The 21,308-nt window shown below is 41.8% G+C and overlaps 1 protein-coding gene across 3 annotated transcripts in view; it reads left to right on the forward strand.

Moving 5' to 3' along the window:
* N4BP2L2 (NEDD4 binding protein 2 like 2) overlaps positions 1-21,308 on the forward strand; it is a 104,700-nt gene that overhangs the window by 2,554 nt on the left and 80,838 nt on the right. For all 3 annotated transcript variants that reach the window (XM_034758650.1, XM_034758651.1, XM_034758649.1), the window contains 2 exons: positions 393-1,846; positions 17,358-17,482. In XM_034758650.1, coding sequence (XP_034614541.1) covers positions 393-1,846; positions 17,358-17,482 — 1,579 coding nt within the window. The remainder of the gene's footprint in view (positions 1-392; positions 1,847-17,357; positions 17,483-21,308) is intronic.

The following is a 21,308-nucleotide window of genomic DNA, read 5'->3' on the forward strand; positions in this document are numbered from 1 at the left end:
ATTGCTAATGCCCATACTGAACCTGTATGTGGATAACCAGAGAATTCCAGTATTCAGGCTGCTGATCTAATTTATTTCTGAAACACTAACTTTTAAAAAATAGCTTAGCACAGATAGTAAATTGCTAATATTGTCACTGAAATACGAGAAAAGCTCTACACTAAAATAGTTTTTATTATAAACCTACTGAAATAGGTATTTCTTATTTAAAACCAAAACTGCATTAGCCTATAGTGGATGCTTTCTTCGATGAAATTAATAACTAACTTATTTTAGTTGTGAAGGTAGATAAACTCTGCTGTTACAAATTATAGCTTAGAATAACTTCTAATTTTGCATAATGTATTCTAAAGGTGTATGTATTGTTAATATTCTTGCTTTTTTTCTTTAAGATGCTTCATGCTGAATGTAAAGTAAGGCCTTTGGAATGTCAAGATGAAATGACAATTGAACCGTGTTCTAAAAAAATTAAATCAACAGAAGAAGCTCATGATAAATCCTGTGATGATGGTTTCCAGGGATCTCTTATGAAAACAGACACTGAGAGAATAAACAAAGAATGGATACCTTTATACATCTCCAATGACCAAGGAAAACAGGAAGTGCAGCAGAAAGAGAGTGAAAATACAGATGTCTTGGAAACATTCAATGAAGAATTCCCTGGTAATAGGCCAGGGATTATTGAGTCTACTCATTCAACGATCATGCAGAGTGTAAATCTTCCAATAAAAGACACTGAGGTTACAGAAAATAAATGCCCATTCATTACTGAAAAAGTTGATGAAGCTAATATTAAAGAAACTAGCAATAAATCATTCACAGTAAATGGAGATGAAGTAGAGGCTGAAGAACATGGTACAAGCAAAGTATTTATTGGGCCCGTTTACAGACCTGTGGAGGAGAACAAACAGGATGAAACCAGGAATTTTACTAAATTTAGCACAGGCAAAGAGAAACAAAATGTTGTACTTTACCACAAAAATGACAAAGAAGCAGCAAATAAAATACAGACTCTCTCTTGTGATGTATCAGAAATAGATGATGAATTGTGCCAATTTTATAAAGAAATTCAGCAGCTTGAAAGCGATAAAGATGAGTTAGAAGGTCACTTACAGGAAAAAGAAACCGAATCATCTCAGGAACGATTTATATCATGTAATAAATATAGTCAGTCATCTCACGAGGATGAACAAGATACCTGTTACAGTGGAACACAATCATATTATGACCATGAACAGTGTTTCTATAATGAACCAAGTGGCCAGAAGACAGGCAGTGAACCAAAATGTTTTGACAATGAAGCAAATGGCTGGAGAAGTGAGAATCATTTTAATTGGCAAGCGGATTCTAAATTCTGGAACCATTCAGTCCCTCAGTTTAGGCCGGCATGGCAGCCAACACAATCTTTCATAATACCTCAGGGACCACTTCCTCCTAGGTTCAACCATTTAGATGTTCAAACTCTTAATTCCACACCACATCAACCAAATACTCTCCATCCTCAGAATGATGGACTTCCTCACAAGAATTATGCAGGTTACCATGGAAATAGTGGCAGTACTAACAGGAGCTGTCCATTGTTTGATCAGAATAATAGTTATGCTGGTCATATTGGTATCCATTGTATGCAAGTCTCCAGAAATGGATATAGCGACCAGGATGGATGCAAGAATAATGGTTTCTGTGAAACCAGAGAAGAGTGTTGGAAAGATCCTAGAACTTACCAGAAAGAGGGAATACACAATTTTAATTTTCAGCAGTTTTCAGAAGACAAGTTATGTAGGTCGCAGAAATTACTTCTAATTTTAAGAGGTCTGCCTGGCTCAGGAAAAACAACACTGTCTCAGTAAGTATATGTTTGGAAAAAAAAAAAAAAAAAAAGTCTGCTAGATTGTTCTTATTTTAGATCCTGATCCTGTAAAGTTTTACACAAGTAGTATTCTTGAAGTCAGTGGGACTACTCATATGTATAAGTCTTTGCAGAATTGAGGTCCTAATTGTTACATAGTGAAGGGGTATAGTAGTGAATATTGGAAATATTAGTCACTTCATTGTTAGCTGTTCTTTTGGTCTTTTTCAGTAAGAATGCTGATGATCACAGAAAGCTGTTTTATATTTTAAAAATATTTTTTTCTTCTATCCAGTGACTCATGTATTCTTCCATGCTGACTTCTGAAACTCCAAATGCTTCTAATATGAAAGTTAGCCACACTCTGGTCTTTCAGATTCCTTTCTTAAAATGTCTTCTTCCAAGTCTACTAATATTAATTCATCTAAATTAGAAGTGCTCTTATATGCCATTAAAATAAACTTTAATGGGACATTATCAACTTGAAAAATCTCATATGAATGTTGTACATTTTCTATTATTATTTAATTTTACAGATAACACTTAAGATTATTAGAAGCGAAAGAGACACAAGAGAGAGAGAGAGAGTGCCTCTTGTTTTTGGTGTGTTTCATTTGTGCATAATTAATTTAATAAAACTTTGTTTATAGTCACTTCCACTGTTTTTCCAGTGTAGTCAGTCAGTTTCCACATTTGTTGGTGAAGGCCTTTCCCACAACAAAAGGGGATTAAAAAACTTTTCTAAGGAAGGTATGCTAGTTAAACTATAGAAATTCTCAGGGACTCAAGTCTGGTAGGAACTGACACCACTTTTAATTTTTTTAAAATTATTTTAATTAACTAGTTTTCAAGTTTAGTGTCTTACAACATTCTATGACAATGTGCCTGTCATCACGGAGCATAGTTTATGTATCTGTCACATCTAAAAACCCTACATTAAGAGAACTCTGAATCAGTAGTTTCACTCAATTTAATAAAATCACCAGAAACAACACTTCCTGGATGATTTAAAGGAGCTTACCCAGTTAAGTAGAGAGATCTGATGATCATATTACTGCATATTATTTCTCGGAACAAAAAAAAGCGCACTGTTGTAATAATTAGTTTTTGTGTTTGATTTGTAAAGCTGCTAAAACTTCCTTAAAAAAGAAAAAGAAAGTTATTAAAGGGGGGGGAAAAAAAACAATATTGAGCATGCTAAGTCAAGCACTCAAAAGTTAGGAAATGCCAGAATTAAGTTTGTCTTAATTTGAGCCCCCTTGTGCATATACATTATGATATGGTCTTTATTTATGTGATGAAATATTGTTTTTTCCACAGGACCTTTCCTTATTCAGGGCATAGAATAGACCAGGGGTCGGCAACGTTTGGCACGCGGCTCGCCAGGGTAAGGACCCTGGCGGGCCGGGCCAGTTTATTTATCTGCTGACGCGACAGGTTCAGCCGATCGCGGCCCCCACTGGCTGCGGTTCGCCATCCTGGGCCAATGGGGGCGGTGGGAAGCGGCGCGGGCAAGGGATATGCTGCCCGCGGCTTCCCGCCACCCCCATTGGCCCGGGACGGCAAACCGCGGCCAGTGCGGGCCACGATCGGCCGAACTTGCCGCATCAGCAGGTAAATAAACTGGCCCGGCCCGCCAGGGTGCTTACCCTGGCAAGCCGTGTGCCAAAAGTTGCCGGCCCCTGGAATAGACAGTCCTCACTTAATGAGCAGCTATTTGATATTTTGTTTCCTATGCTTTTCTTACTGCATCTTATTCAAACCCTGCTCCAAAGACAGAATTGTTAATTTCTTAATAGGCTTTTTATGGAATTTGATGCTATAGTATATGAGTGCTTCACAAACATTAATTTGTTTTCACAACACCCCTGTTAGATGATCTGGTTTTATCATCCCAGTGCTACATATGGGGAGCTGAGAGACACAGACTTTAAACTCAGAAGTATCCACTAACTTTGGGTGCCCAGCTTGAGACACCTAGAACCTGATTATTTCAGAGCTACTTAACTTATATATAACTTTGTACGTTCAAAGGACAGCTCCCAGTGATTTCATTTGCAGTTGGGAGTGCGCAGTACTTCTGTAAATTAGATCCCAGGGTCTCAAGTCAGGCATCTAGAAAATGAGGGACACGCAATTAGTGACCACCTGTAAAAAGTTTGGTTTATGTGATGCTTGGTAAATCACGTAGGAACTTGTTGGCAGAGGCAGGGATAGAATCCAGTTCTCCAAGGCAGCATTCAGATGCCTTAACTATGCTACAATTCTTTCTCTTCTTGCAGTTCCGTCTCATTCACTACACACCTTTCAATTTCTGCAACAGAGTTAGGGCAGACAACAGCTCTTTTAGTTCACAACCTTGATTCATTCCCAGAACAAGTCCATCCTGTGCGCTGAAAGAGGCATGGGTCCTGTGGAAAAAATAGTCTGTGATCATGTAATTAAAGACTGAATCCTTAATAACATTTTAAATGTAGATTTTTGTATGTAATTTCCTAGATTTTTTTGAAAAGCAAAGCGAACAAACCGAAATTCCATCATGACATCATATTAACACCTACCTGATTCATCAGCAGGGATGGAACCTTTAGATCTACTACACAGATCTGTGCCACTTGAGCTAATGGAGTAACTGGTAGAAATAGTAGGTTGTCATCCTCTTTGCAGACCAGCACTATAGGGAGCTGAGAGGCACACTTTGCCCAGGGGATTTCATAGATATGTACTGACATCAGAGAAATGTCTGGAGTGGAATGTGGTCTAGTAGGCAAGGACTTTTCTGCTCCTTCCCTCAAAGTTTGACCCCTTCTGCCTCATCCCCTTCAAGCTGTCCCAGTCCTATCTGTTTCCTATCCCATTCCCCTCATCCAAGTCCCAGGTCTCTACTCCTCAATCTCTAATCCCAAACCAAGTTTCCTTGTCCAGCCAGTCCTGGTCACCACCTCTTGACTCCGTATCCCTGTTTTCCCCTCCCAGTCTCCTTGTCCACCCATTTCCAGTTCCCCCAAGCCCCTTCAGCTCCTTGTTGCCTATTTCCTTGCCTGGCCATTCCCATCCCTCCTCCTTCCCCTCTACTCCTTGTTTGATATGTCTTCCTCCCCACCCACTTTTCCCATCTCAACTGGGTCCCAGTCACCGTTTACCTCCCCGGTCTCCTTATCTAATCTCATTTCCCACCCCTGGCTCTTTGCCCAACCAGTCCCAATTCTCTCCCCATGCCCTGTCGCCTCATCAAATCTTTTCCCCATACTTCCTTCTGCCCTTTCTAATGGTTCCAAGTCTTGTTGCCCAGTTAGTCCCAATTCCTACTCCTTACTTCCTGCCTGGTCCACATCTAATTTAAGTTTTCTCCCCCACCTCCCTGGAAACTGGCTTCCAGACCCAACCCCACATTTCCCACCTTGGCTCCCATTCCTAAGCCCTTTACCCAGCCAGTCTCTTCCCCTCCTCCCTGCTACTTGTCCCATTTTGCTCCCTAATCCCCTCCTCAACTCTTGTCCCCTCTGCATCTGAATCAGGCAGCTCCCTCTTCTATGCTGCCTGGGACCAAAAACACAGAATTGACATGCTCCCTGCTCTTGCTGGCAGCAGCCCAGAGAAACAATTGTGGCGGAAATACTTGCTCAGTACAGATGGAATTTTCAGAGAGTTTAGCTATGCTAGCAAGTGTCTGCTGAATATATGTGAACTGACTTTTTTTCAAAGGTTTATAACTTGGCCAAATTTGGGTTGTTATGGGGATGGCATATGGCCCATCTTTGGCATTAAGGTTACCCCCTGCCAAATTTTAAGTCCCTGGTTCAAAGCATGGGGGCACTAGAACTTCTCAGAGAAAAAGGTTGCCAGAATTGAACATTTGCAAAACGCTGTATTTTTCCATTGCTTAGTTCTCAGAATTTAGCATGACAGACACCTCTCATAGAAAATTTCTGTTATAAGTTATAAGCAACTGAAAACAAGGTTTTATAGGTCATGTAGGTAGTCTGGTGAAATGGAATTGAACTCTGGTCTCCTGAGTCCAAGGTTAGCATCCTAACCACTGAGCAGACCTTCTTTTATAGATTCATAGATTTTAAGTCCAGAAGGGACCATTAGATAATCTACTCTGACCTATATAACAGAGGCCATAGAACTTCACCCAGTTACTCTTGCATTGTACTGTCAGTGTCATCTGTTAATGTGAGTCTTCAACATAGCAGCAAGAGGGGAGAAAGAGACATTTTTAAAAATAGGAAAATGTGGATTTTTTTATAAATTTGTAAACAAGCGATTAGGAGTCAGGCCACCTAGGTTCTAGTTACAGCTGTTCTGCTGACATGATATGTGATCTTGATGTTAATTTTTTGTCTATAATACTTCTCTGTCTTCCATGGGTATCCCATGGATGTAATCTTTGTAAAGAGCTTTGAGATTTTTGAATGAATTATTAAGCATTAAAGTCCAATTCCTCCAGGACTTGTTCTGTGGAAGTATATGTTCAAATAATGAGTTTTATAAAGAATATCCATTATATCGTGACATGGATCTATGTAAAAATCCAAGAATTTAATATAAATCTATGAAAAATTACTTTTCCAGTGACATGGACCTTCAATTCTTCATAACATATGAATACAAGAGTGCATTACAAACCGTCAAAATTAGTCCAGATGTCATGAGGTTAAATTTGGCTTAATCTAGATTTTGTGAAAACAAGCTTTTACAAATCATTTGAACTGTTTACGTGCATTTTTAATTGTAGTTTAAAGATTTTGTTGTTGTTTATAAAGTGTTGTGAGAATGAAAAATGTTATATAAATGCTAAATGTTATTAATATATTTAGATATTTAGTAGTGTTTGCAACCCAAACAGTGCAACATTTTATTCCTTCATGATATCCTGCAAGTGGAATTGACTAGAAACTGACTATGAAGTTGTATGAGCAAGTTTAATTAGCAGGGAAATTTAGGATGCAGATTCTGACCTGAAACCTTTCTTGGGGACCATCCTTTTTTGAAAGTGAGGTCTGAGGGTCCCCCAAGTGTGCTATAGAGTTGCGGGTTTTGCCTATAAAAAGGCTCAGTTATTCCTCAGAGATGGTGGAAACCTAGTAAGTCAAATTGCATGTTTAACTCTATGGATTACTGAGACTGGTGGCATCTTCAGATATCTAGACTGAGGCCTTGTTTCTACACTGCAGGATTTTGTGAACACAAGTTATGCAGATGATCAAAACCCGCTATAATTACATTGCTTTTGCATGTTGACACGACGCTCCTGTCAGCGGAGCGCATCCATAGTTGGTGCTCTAGCATCGACAGTGAGAGTAGTGCTGTGGGTAGCTATCTCACTGTGCTACTCGCCACCTTCTGCAGTTAGGAGTTGTGGGAAGGCGGAGTGGATCACAGTGCATCATAAAAGTGGGGTCAGTGTTCTATGATGCAGTTTTTTCTGTCCCATCATTCCATGAGCTTCCAACTGCATTTTGGGTAATTTTTCAACAGTTCCTGTTTACAGCGCGACTGCCATCTCTGCCTGAAGGGATGGATCCTGCACTGCTCTCTTCTGTTGTGGTCACAGTTATGAAAACATCACAGCTGGTCATGCAGTATATCATGAGTTCCCAATCCGAATAGGAATCCTGATCTGACCTGCTATATGCCATGAAAAGAAACAATGCCAGATTACTTTTGGCATTCCTGGGGCAGATGCATACAGTGGACCATCACTATGGGGCTTAGGAAACAAGTACTGAGTGGTGTGAACAAATCATTATGCAGGCCTGGAATGACGAGCAGTGGCTGCAGTACTTTTGGATGTGGAAAGACACCTTCCTGGAACTGGGTGCGGCGCTCGCCCCAGCACCGTGGTGCAAGGACACCAAAATGAGAGCTGCCCTCTCAATAGAAATGCGCGTGGCAATTGCTGTGTGGAAGTTGGCAACTCCAGACTGCTACCGGTCAGTCGCAAATCAGTTTGAAATCGGGAAGCCCACCGTTGGGGCTGTGTTAATGCAAGTGTGTAGGGCCATTAATTGCATCCTTCTAAGAAGGACTGTGACTCTTGGAAATGTGCATGAAATAGTGAATGGCTTTGCGACAATGGGATTCCCTAACTGTGGTGGGGTGATAGAATATAAGAATGGCTATATTGGATTGGACCAATGGTCCATCTAGCCCAGTATCCTATCTTCTGACAGTGGCCAATGCCAGGTGCTTCAGAGGGAATGAACAGAACAGGTAATCATGAAGTGATCCATACTCTTTTGCCCATTCCCAGCTTCTAGCAATCAGAGGCTAAGGGCACTTCAGAGCATGGTTTTGCATCCTTCCCATCCTGGCTAATAGGTGAGTGACCCCTAGTTCTTCTGTTATGAGAAGAAGTAAATAACACTTCCTTATTTACTTTCGCCGCCCCAGTCATGATTTTATAGACCTCTATCGTATCCCTCCTTAGTCGTCTCTTTTCCAAGCGGAGAAGTCCCAGTCTTATTCATCTCTTCTCATACGGACGCCATTCCATACCCCTAATAATTTTTGTTGCCCTTTTCTGAACCTTTTCCAAGTCCAATATATCTTTTTTGAGATGGGGCAACCACATCTGCACACAGTATTCAAGGTGTAGGTGTACCATGGATTTATATAGACGCAATATGATATTTTCTGTCTTATTAGCTATCCCTTTCTTAATGATTCCCGACATTCTGTTCACTTTTCTGACTGCTGCTGCACACTGAGTGGATGTTTTCAGAGAACTATCCACAATGACTCCAAGATCTCTTTCTTGAGTGGTAACAGCAAGACCCCATCATTTTATATGTATAGTTGGGATTATGTTTTCCAATGTGCATTTGTATTTATCAGCCATAAATTTCATCTGCCATTTTGTTGCCCAGTCACCTCAGGAGACTGCCCTTCACTGGGTAGGTTCTTATAGCTGTGTGTAACTCCAGATGTCATTTTGGAACCTGTCCGAAGGGTGGAGTGAATGGGGTACTGCGATGTGCCAGGAAGATGCAAGGAATGTGTGAGAGGAGTTTGGGGAGGGCATGGAAAGCAGTTCTGTATGGGCTGTAGGGGTGGGAGTGAGCACTCATGTATTCTGCCTGCAGTGCAATTAGGGACTTCAATATTTCCGTTTGCTCCTCCATCACTTCTCCTTCCTCTCCTACCTATCTATTTTATTATTTTAATTTACAGTCTCTCTCCATGCCCTGTGTTCTTGTCTTTTGACATCTGAGGATTGGAGCACCTCTCGGAACATGTCCTCCTTGCTCGCTTCCTTATCTGGCAGAGGCATTCCACTGGTGTGTAGGGGGTTCCCCTGAAAGCCACATCAGCAGAAGCACAAGAAACAGTAAATTGTAGCATGATTGTTAGTGCACTCAGAGCATCGAATCATTATAGTAATGATTCCCTTTGTTATCTTTCTCGCTGTCCATTGTCAAGCATGCAGCTTGGCGAAAGCCCTAAAGATGGTGAGTTTGGCCTGGGGTGTGTGTGCTCAAGATGGGGAAAAGGGTCTTGGTGGCTTTCTAAGGGGATCACTGCAAGTGACTAGAGACAAAATTGTAAATTAAGCTACTATTTTCCACAGGCGGGGGTCATTGAAGGTGATATCTCACTCTGAGGGTAAGCAAGAATGCAAGGGTGCATCTCCAGCATGTGTGTGGCCTCTGACTGGGTCCCTCTGCTGCTCGCCTGTGTGTTGCTTGGGTCCCTGTACAAGTGATTACCAATAAACATGGGAAAGTTTCCTACAATGGGGGAAGGAACAAAGCAGCTCTGCCAAGGAGCCTTCAGTAGAGAATTGGCAAGTACCTCCAGGAAAGTTTCCTAGAGATCTCTCTGGAGCATTCCCGTGAAATCTCAGCGTGCATTAACACACTGTTCTGTCCCACAGCGTAGCTGCACAGGGGAATGTGAAGCATACGCAAACACAGCTAGTCTTCTACATTTCTATCCCTTAACCCACTTCTAGCATATAACAAAGCAAAGGACAGTTCTACTTCATATAAGCAAGCAACATCAACTCAAAAAGATCACGCTCCTGCGTCATGTGTGCCAGAGAAAGAATGCTGGATTGGCTTGAACCCTCCTGGGTCGAGAAGAGGTCCTGGCTCATCACGTACTGGACGACCTTGTCGCTTGTCCCATCTCATCCTCCAACTAGACCTCTTCATCCACCACTTCATCCTCGGGGTTCATTCCACTGTCCGCTGTCTCCACCCTACCCCCGAAGTATCCACAGGGCTCTTGGTGGTGGAGATGGGGTCACTGCCAAGGATAGCGTCCAGCTCCTTATGGAATCAGCAGGTCTTCGGCGCAGCGCCAGAGCGACGGTTTGATCCCTTGTCTACTGGTATGCCTGCTTCAGCTCCTTTATATTCACACAGCATTGATGCGTATCCCATTTGTACCCCCTATCCAACATGCCATGAGAAATCTGACCATAGGTTTCGAAGTTCCTATAGCTGGAGCGGAGCTGGGACTGCACAGCCTCCTTTTTCCACAGAGCCAGCAGATCCACCAGCTCAGGTGTGTGCCAAGCAGGGGAGCTGCCATGGTCAGCTGGGAAGATGCGATGTGACCCTCCATACCAAGCAAATGGGAAGTGGAATTTTAAAAATTCCTGGGCCTTTAAAGGGGGAGGGTCTGATGCCTGGTCTGGTGCAGGGCAGCAGAGTTCAAATGGCTCCCGGAGGTTATTTACAGCGACATAACCAAGCACAGTGTCTACGCTGACACTTTGTCAATCTAACTTTGCCACAAAAAGTTCTAAGCCTCTCATCAAGGTGGTTTTGTTTTGTCAGCGGAAGGAGCATTGTAGTGTGTACACCTCCACTGTTTTCCTGACGAAAGCTGACTTTTGTCAACAGAAGTCTGTAGTGTAGACGATTTCTGAGTAGTAGTAGTAAGATAACGAAAGGGTAAGAATGAGGAACAAGGAAGTAGCTAAAATTTGTAGCTCAGTTTTAAGTATATTTTGTTTTCCTTCTGTTTCTATTTAAGTGTTGGCTCTTTTAATATTTGTTTTGTTGTTTCATGCCTGTTGCAAGTGACATATTTCTATTTTTGTATCCCTTTACTCACCTTAGTAATAGTTTAGCTTATTACTAAATGTTATCTTTTAATCCCACACCCGAGCCTCTTTTTAGGTGACAAATCTGAGGAACTGTCCCAGATTGAGGTGTCAGTTGAGGAGTTTTTGGAACAAATTGATAAATTAAACAGTAATACGTCACCAGGATCAGATGGTATTTACCAAGAGTTTTGAAAGAACTCGGATGTGAAATCGCAGAACTATTAACTGTGGTATGAAACCTACATTTAAATCAGCTTCTGTACCAGATGACTGGAGGATAGCTAATGTGATGCCAATTTTTTTAAAAAAGGCTCCAGAGTCGATCCCAGGATAACAGATCAGTAAGCCTAATTTCAGAACCAGGCAAATTAGTTGAAACTTTAGTAAAGAACAGAATTATCAGACACATAGATGAACACAGTTTGTTGGCGAAAAGTCAACCTGGCCTTTGTAAAGGGAAATCATGCCTAATCAGTCTACTAGAATGCTTTGAGGGGGTTAAGAAGCATGTGGACGCTGGTGACCCAGTGGATATAGTGATAGGGTCCCTCACCAAAGGCTCTTAAGCAAAATAAGCTGTCATGGCATAAGGGGGAAGGTCGTCTCATGGATCAGTAACTGGTTAAAAGATAGGAAACAAAGGGCAAAAATAAATGGTCAGTTTTCAGAATGGAGAGAGGTAAAAAGTGGTGTCCCCCAGGGGTCTGTACTGGGATCAGTGCTATTCAACATATTAATAAATGATCTGAAAAAAGGGATAAACCGTGAGATGGAAAAATTTGCAGATGAAACAAAATAAAAAAAAAAAGATCGTTAAGTGATCTGCAGAAAGGGGTAAACAGTGAGGTGGCAAAGTTTGCAGATGAGACTAAATGGCTCAAGATAGTTAAGATCAAAGCAGACTGTGAAGAACTTCAAAAAGATCTCACAAAACTAAGTGATTAGGCAACAAAATGGCAAATGAAATGTAATGTGGATAAATGTAAAGTAATGCACATTGGAAAAAATAACCCCAACTATTCATAAAATTAGCCCCCATCATATTGAGCTACAACTAATCAGGAAAGAGATCTTGGAGTCATCGTGGATCTGAAGACATCCACGCAGTGTGCAGCGGCAGTCAAAAAAGCAAATAGGATGTTAGGAATCATTAAAAAAGGGAGAGAGAATAAGACGGAGAATATCTTATTGCTCTTATATAAATCCATGGTACGCTCACATCTTGAATACTGCATACAGATGTGATCTCATCTCAAAAAAGATATACTGGCATTGGAAAAGGTTCAGAGAAGGGCAACTAAAATGATTAGGGGGTTGGAACGTGTCCCATATGAGGAGATTAAAGAGGCTAGGACTTTTCAGCTTGGAAAAGAGGAGACTAAGGGGGGATATGATAGAGGTATATAAAATCATGAGTGGTGTGGAGAAAGTGAATAAGGAAAAGTTATTTACTTGTTCCCATAATATAAGAACTAGGGGCCACCAAATGAAATTGATGGGCAGCAGGTTTATAACACACAAAAGGAAGTCCTTCAGACAGCACACAATCAACCTGTAGAACTCCTTGCCAGAGGAAGTTGTGAAGGCTAGGACTATAACAGGGTTTAAAAGAGAACTAGATAAATTCATGGAGGTTAAGTCCATTAATGGCTATTAGCCAGAATAGGTAAGGAACGGTGTCCCTAGCCTCTGTTGTCAGAGGGTGGAGATGGATGGCAGGAGAGAGATCATTTGACCATTACCTGTTAGGTTCACTCCTTCTGGGACATCTGGCATTGGTCACTGTCGGTAGGCAGGATACTGGGCTGGATGGACCTTTGGTCTGACCCAGTATGGCCATTCTTATGTTTTGTTTATCATTTTTACAGTGCAAATATTGTAATAAAATAATATAAAATGAGCACTATACACTTTGTATTCTGTGTTGTAATTGAAATTGTTATATTTGAAAATGTAGAAAAACATCCAAAAATATTTAATAAATTTCAATTGGTATTCTATTGTTTAACAGTGAGATTAAAACTGCGATTAATCGCAATTAATTTTTTTGAGTTAATTGCATGAGTTAACTGTGATTAATCAACAGCCCTAATTTTAATCTGTTTGTTATGACAGTTTTAATTGTGCTGTAGTCAGAGTTTTGGCTGGGAGTAAGCAATACATGGAAAAAAAAATAATTTATTGTGTTTCTGGGATTGCAGGACTTTCGTGCCATTGTCAATGTTGACTTTAGCAAATAGGAGAATACAGCAGAATGTGCTCGATATGTGTCAGTACAACATGAAACGCTATGTCAATTGTACATAACGACACTGTAAAATTTAAAATAAAAATAAAGGTCCCACATTTAGCCTTGCAGAGAGACTTGTTGAAGTCATTGGTACTCCACAGAGTGCATGAATATGGCTGTATGCAGCCAGTTGGTGGATTGTGGCCTAGTTATCTACTAGCTGTTTCATTAAGGTAGGTACTTTCTCTTAAGATAGGAGATATTTTTGTATATAAGAATCTACTGAATTGTCAGTTATTGCTTGGGGAGAATAGCGACACCTGAAGTACATGTGTTTTTATACAGGAGGTGAATAATGTGGAAGCTGGATCTCATTGCCAAATGCAGAATCATCTTCAGCTGAATAAGAAAATCAGCTACTTGTCTGAAATCATGGCTTCCTGACTTGGAATGTAGTATCTATAGAATAAATTTTTATAGGGAGGAGAGGGGGAAATGAAGTGTTGTCAGACATGGGCAAAACTCACCATTTACCTCAAAGTTGTTAAAAAGGCCTCAGTACTATGAGCTTTATTTGCCCAGGAGGAAAATTGTGTTCAAATTCTTATGTTATATCCCAAACCAGCCCAACAAATCTTTTGCTAAAGGAAAAAATATTCCACTCAGTTTACTGTTGAACAATTTGAACCAAAAGTATATGTAATTATACATTTAAAATGTCATGTCATAAATTGTATTACATATGTTGATAAAGATGTTTATGTAACCCTATCTATAGGGGTGGAGGAAGAAAAAAAAAATGTTCTTAGCACAGTCTTGATGATACTACTTGGATCATTAGTACCTTTTGGACTTCATTATTCTTAATACCATTATAAATTGCTGTGTTAGGACACTATAAATGAATAAGTAATATAAAATATACACAGATTAGGTACTGTGTTATGAGCTTTATCTTCATGATTGATCTGGCAGAGTGGTGTGTCAGATTCCTTCTGTGGTTGAATTTTTAAAGAAGATGTGTGGTTTTGTGACTGGTCTACGATGTTAGATTATATACTAATGATCCACAACCAGTCTCTTGCTGATGACAGTGGGTTGGGTGCACAAAGTTAGAGGACAGAATTGTGTAATAACGAAACTTTTAACTAGTAAAGTTATTATTGCAAATTTTTATGGACAGGTATGGTAATTGAGAGTGCAAATGGACACACTTATGCTTCTACGTTATTTGTGATTTGGCCTATTCTCCTCCTTTCCTGGTCTCTAATCTGTAGGACATCCCAGAGTACAAGGCCCCACATGCTGCTCTATTTCTTATCCTCTGGCTACTCTGTCTCCTTTTGAGGCAATATAGCATAGCTGCCTAGATTTCCCAGAATGCACTGATAGAGATATCAGTGTGATAGTTGTGGACATGTGTTGGTAGTGACAGACTGCTGTGTACATACAAATTTAACCATGTTTACTTGAAACCTGTTAAAGTAATAGTGGGTCTAAGAAGTGGTAGATAAATATGAATATAGTAATAAGTATCATTCTGCCCAGGGGTTGAGATTTTGAGTGTGCTGCTGAGGTAGCAGATAATTCTGTTCCTATAACTGAGCTGTAATAAATCAACCTTGCTCGTTCACAAATATGGTTTGGCAAAACTAGGCAATAGTGAAATGAATTTTGGATAAAACAAAAGTTTGTTAATTTTAGTTTTATTCAGAATTTAAAAATTGAAAAGAATAAAATCATTCATTTAAAAATGGAGACCTCTTCTGTAATGGCTTATTTATCATGGTAGCTGATGACAACATTAGATAAAAATATAGAATTATAAAAATGTGAGTATAGTAGATTTTGGTGACACTGAGTGATATGTTTTCCCAAGACAGAACTGCTTTTGCATTACTGATTTGTATATTTGAGATTGCAGTAGCATTTCCAGTGAAAATAAAATGCATATTCATGATGGTCCCATTCCCTTAAAAAGAACTGCACAGACAGACCTCCCATGGCTTCAGTGGGGCTTCATAGTGTTACACTGGTAGATTGTAGCCTTAATTATGTACATACTGTTCTTCTGATGGATACTACAGGAGCTGCAGAGGGCACTAGATGGATTTGTTTTGGGGATGATATGGCTTTTATAAAAATAATAATTTCCTGGCTCTGTATATTTGAAATCTGAAAACACTTGATTCGTTAAATAACTAATAATTAAGTGTTAGGATGTCTGAATGAAAAAATTAGTAGTATTAAATGGATCCAGTCCATGATACAATACCAAACTGGCACTGACAAATTTAAAAAAAATGTTTAAAGTGGAGAGGGAGGTGAGGTGGTTTAGGAGGATAGATTAGTAAGAGAACAGGTAAAGGAAAAAAGAGCAACAAAAGGAGAATGATTTATTGTTATATGAATTTCTGCTTTCTCTTTTTCTTCGCCATTTCTTTAAAGCTTTTTAAGAAACTATTGTCAAACAAGATTGTTTAATGCATAGAAATAAATATTTATTTAAAGTGTTGGCAAAGGTTTTATTTTAAATTAAAAAAGACTGTGCATCAAATAATTATGAAATGTAAACGCATAATTATTGAAATTAAGATATTTAATTTTTTGGCATTAGGGAGTGATAGTGTGATGATTAGATTTAGTATTACATTGATGGAGGACTGACTGCTTTTTTTTTTTTTTCCTGGTTGAGCTAAGAGTGCATGCAGTGACACTAAAACAATGTTTTCCACTGAAAGTTTAGGAAAGATGGAGGGTAGAAGGAATCATCAAACTATTTCTCTGTGTGACCAAAAGTGGGAGAAGTTAAATTTGGGGGGTGGGGGGAGAGGGAGAGAAATCAAATAGCTTGTCTTATTTTAAAATAAGTTAAAAGTGAGGGTTGCTTTTAGGGAAAGGCATATGCTCTGTTGCAGTTCTGACTTTCCTCAGTAGAACAGCCCTGCAGGATTATTACATTGGTTCTGCTGCCACTGCCTGTTTTTCTTGTGTGTGCAGCAACAATAGAGTAATTGACATGTAAGTCTTGTTAGTTTTACTGTGCTGCTCCAGCTAGGCATGTACAGTACTATATACTAGAGCAAGGGTTCTCAGGACAAATTTTTTGGTGGCCTCAGAGTATGGCTACCAACTCTTGCTGGTGGCCGCTCTCACACTTTTCCCTAAAATACTTAATTAGCTTTAGGAAAAAACAAATAAATATGCACATAGACAGTCCAAAACATTATTTATTTATTGCTAGTTAGAAAGTCTGTTGTGAAAAGTGATATTAACAAACATGCCAGTATCACGTTTCACTGCTGACTTACTCAGCCCTGCCCTGCCCAGCCCTGGATGGGAGGCTGGGAGAGGCAGTGGGGGGCTGGAGCCCAAAGCCTTGGAGCCTGGGGGTCTACCACTTCATAGCCAGAGCCTGGGACTGGAGCCCAATGTCCCTCAGCCAGAACCTGCCGCCCTGCCACCCCAGGGCTGAAGGCCAAAGCCTGAGCCCCACTGCCCTGGGAAGGTGGGGAATTCACTGGCTGCCTTGTGCCGAGGTGTCTCCAGAGGGAGGCAGAGCCCAACTGCTGCTGGCAGCCCCAGCAATCAACACTATCATGGTGCATCCAGGAGCAACAAGGAGGGGGAGAGGCTGCTATTTTGCCACTCACCCCACCCCATCACAGCACAGGAGGGTGTGGCCGCTAGAAAAGCCCTGGTGGCTGCATGCGGCCATGGTGGCCGCATTTGAGAAACAATGTGCTAGAGTTGCACAGGTACAAATGAGAGAAAGGATGGTCTAGTGGTTAGGGTACTGGTCTCTGACTCAGGAAACCCAATTCAGTTCCAAACTCTGCCACAAACACCCTGTGTGATTGTTTTCCATACTATCCACCTGCAAGATGGGAGTAATACTTCCCAGGAGTGTTGTGAAAATATATACATTAAAAGATTTGGAATGTGCTCAGTTGTTACTGTCATGGAAAGTAGGCACAAATGTGCTTCCTGTAAGGAAGGGAGAAAAACCAACAAATAAGGAAAGAGCGGAGATAAAAGAAAATGCTTAATTTTGGGTTGGAAATTGTTGCGTTTCTTTTAGCGACAAAACTGAAGGTATCGAAGATCAAAAATAGTACAACATTAAACTTCCCTATATCACTTTATTGTTTACCCTCTAAAGAATAAGATTTGGCTAATTTGTAATGGTTTTGCTTTTTTCCTTTGTTTGACAGTATTCTACTTGGTCAAAATCGTGATGGCGTGGTGTTCAGCACCGATGATTATTTTCGTCAGCAAGATGGATATACATATAACGTTGCTCAGCTTGGTGATGCTCATGACTGGAACCAGAAGAGAGGTGTGAACACAGTAGAGGAATTCTTTTAGATCTTGAATGTGCATGTATAGCATAAACATGTAGATAGAAGCGTCAGTGGTCAGTTTACATGGAATTCACAAATACATAACTTCTGTACCCTTCTTTAAAACTAAAGATTCAGATGTGAGAAGACCATAGACAAAAATCCTTTTTCTTCTTTATGCAAAATCCACAGATCTATTACAGTGGGTACTTCAGCCTGCTTGCAAATTCAGGGCAGAACCAGATCTCTTAGTCACTGGTAGCAGAGGAACACCCTGTGTCCTGAAGTTCCCTCCAGTGACCAGCATCTCTGCCACCCCTCCCTGCCACAGAACTTTTCTGTGGGAAATTCCTGACTTTTATTTCAAAATTTTAGACTAACACCTGTCCTCAGTAATGTTTCTGTCTAATTCCCAGTCATGTCCCATGGCTGCACTTGATTTTGGGGGCAGTTGTCCCCTCAGCTATGATTCCCTTTCTGAGGTGTTTGAAGCGGATGGTGCCTCTGCAGGCTTCAGGGTCCCAGCTAGGTCAAGAAAAGCTAGAGGCAAAAGGAAGGCCCTTTTGTCTCCTGCTCCCCCACTTACCCAGTGAGACACAAAGGCTACATCTACACTACAGGGGGGAGTCGATTTAAGATACGCAAATTCAGCTACGTGAATAGCGTAGCTGAATTCGACATATCGCAGCCGACTTACCCCGCTGTGAGGACCGCGGCAAAATCGACCTCCGCGGCTTCCTGTCGACGGCGCTTACTCCCACCTCCGCTGGTGGAGTAAGAGCGTCCATTAGGGGATCGATTGTCGCGTCTAAATCGATCCCCGAGAGGTCGATTTCTACCCGCCGATTCAGGCGGGTAGTGTAGACCTAGCCTAAGTATCTCAGCTGGCTGTGCAGGCAGGACACATTTTCCCTCTCTGCCCAGGCATGGCAGGGTTGGCTTGTTCCCTCACCTGTTCCTGGGAAGAAAGGGAACCAGACAGTACTGGGGAAGCCAGCTTTGCTGGGCAAGATGCAGCTCCGGCTTGGTGGCGTTGCTTCAGGCCCTCTTTGCCCAGTAGGAAAGGAGTCGGGTAGGACTGGAATGAAACTGGCTCTAGGGCAAACAGCTGCTCCCTTTTCCCTTCCCATGATGGGAGGGAAGCCAGAAGGGCAGCACACTAGATGGAAGATTACATCTGAGTTCCTATAGCCTGCACCAGCAGCTGTGCCTCTGACTGAGGAACTCAACTGCCTCCTTGTCTGTAGGTCACAACTGGAGGGAATCAGACACAGCATGGATGCTGCCAATACTAGAGACAGTGGTAAAGGGCCTTTGGACCCAGCTCCCTCCCCATCCTCTCAACTCTAGAACTGCCTCCTCTAGGAATCCCTACTCCTATTCCAGGCTGAGTCCTTCTGGGAAACACTGACCTATCTGGATAGAAGAGGGCTGGACTCACCCCTGCGGCGCCTCCTGCTGGTGGTCCAGGGAATTAGCTCACCAGCCCCTAGAGCGCCCTCTGCAGTCCGGTGATCCGCCTTGTCCTCTTCTGGCACCTATGTCCCTCCCAGGACTCTGGTGCCCCTTGCCCTGGGTGCTGCTCCCTGGCAATACCCACACACACGCTAGGTCTCCCCTCCCAGGGGAACCCCCATCCACTAACCCCACCTCACCTCAGGATAAGGCCACTGCCAGTCACCAACTAGCCCCCACTCTCTGGGGCAGACTGCAGGATAGGCCACTCATCACTGGCAAGGTTGGGTTTGGACCTGCTGCCTTGGCCTAGCCCTGGGCTGCCCTCTGCAACCCCCAGTACCCCTTGGCTTTCTCCTAGGCTGCAGCCTGTGGCTTTCCAGGCTGGAGCTCCCCAGCCTTTCCTCAGCCCTGCTCCACTATGGGTACCCTGCATCTAGCTCCCTGCAGCCAGGCCCTTCTCTCTCTGAAGGCTACACTGGACCATGTGGATCCCAGGCAGTAGAGAGGGATGGAGCTCCTGGGGAAGCCCATCTTTGAGCACCAGGACAGGGCCATCCTGAGAGACCCGAAAGGAAAACAAATACGTCCAGCCTCATTGATGACAGAGATATCGGTAGCCACTTGAAATATTTCTGGAGCAATTTGGGACCAGTTTCACTCCCCCTTCTGAAGCAGGATTATGAGGACAAACTCCCAAAGAGGGAATAAATTAATATTAAAATTGGCGCTGTTTCCCCTGCTCACCTTCAAAGTGCAGCAGGGCAGATCAGTGCAGAAAAGACTAGGCCAGGGGTAGGCAACCTATGGCACGCGTGCCAAAGGCGGCACGCAAGCTGATTTTCAGTAGCACTCACACTGCCCGGGTCCAGGCCACCGGTCCAGGGGACTCTGCATTTTAATTTAATTTTAAATTAAGTTTCTTAAACATTTTAAAAACCTTATTTACTTTACATACAACAATAGTTTAGTTATATATTATAGACATATAGAAAGAGACCTTCTAAAAACGTTAAAATGTATTACTGGCACGCAAAACCTTAAATCAGAGTGAATAAATGAACACTCGGCACACCACTTCTGAAAGGTTACCGACCAGGCCATAGACATGTGTTGATTCCTCTAGGCTCCTCCCCCGACTTAACACACATGCAAAGGGAATTCTTCCGGCTTGCAGGAGGAAGGCCAGCAGATGAAATCAGAGTTAGAAAATCAAATATAAAATACATTTAAACAAATAACACAGCAGAGGATAGACACTGTTAGACAATAGAGTACTGAGTATTGTGAAACAACGTATAGGAGGTCTGCAGTTTCTTACCCAAGAAAGGTTGTAGCCATATACTTTTCCTTATGCACCCCTGGAAGATGTACTAAAGGGACAGGGATTTCTGGCCACACCAAAAAGCCTGGGAAAGTATCATGCTGTCATTCCCATCTGCTACTGTGCATCACCGTGCCATAATATCCAGGTTATTGTTTCCAACCTCTGTTGCAGGTTGCCATGTTTCTCGTCATCGCTTCTATCCCTTCCCAGCAGCAAATAGCTATGGGGTAATGAAAGAGACAGATGTGAAAGAAACAGTGGGCAGTGTTGGGCCTCTTGACTCACCATTTATTTATTTCTGCCCTGGCCTCCATTTTATAAGGCCAGAAGATTCCTCAGTGTTCACTAGTCAATATTTAACATAGGATTGGTGTCATAGATAAATGTGGCTGTTTTCCCCTGTGGTCAGGGATTCAGTGTTTTGAACTCAGGGAGATCTTTACTTGAACGAATGGCCTCTTCACTATACAGACCCTTTACAGCTAGCCAAGTTCAGTCATGCATCATCTCATCGCAGCCTTCTCCTTTGGGCATGGAAACTTTTGGGTGGCATCAGACGAACAAAAATAAACAAATATGAACTGTCATCTGACACACTGAGTTGTCTCCCCATGCTTTCACAAGCAGCTGTAACATAAGTAGAGATTATTGCAACCTAAAAATTGCATGGCCTAAGGACTTTTCCCTGGAAAGAAGAAAAAGGGAGAGAAAAAAGGGATTCATATTTGTTTCATGCATGTATATGGGGCTTTGGATCTTGGGATTAGATGCTCAGACAAATCAGTTCCCAGCTATCGTAGTGATACAATGGGAAACTTTATAGAAAGCTGAGGCTGCTCATGATCAACAGAAGAGTCTTTACAGTTCTGACTCCTGCCAGACATCATCAAAAGGAATACAGGTCATATGGCAAATTGAAGCAGTTTGTGAAGTGTAGCCGACGAAAATACATCTTTACAAGTGGTAGCTAGAACAAGTGCCATGTCAGTAACTGTCCTCTGTTGCTTCGGAGGTATCTTCGGGTCTCACAACCAGCCTTA

Source organism: Trachemys scripta, chromosome 1 (genome assembly GCF_013100865.1).
Source record: "Trachemys scripta elegans isolate TJP31775 chromosome 1, CAS_Tse_1.0, whole genome shotgun sequence".
Lineage (NCBI taxonomy): Eukaryota > Metazoa > Chordata > Testudines > Emydidae > Trachemys > Trachemys scripta.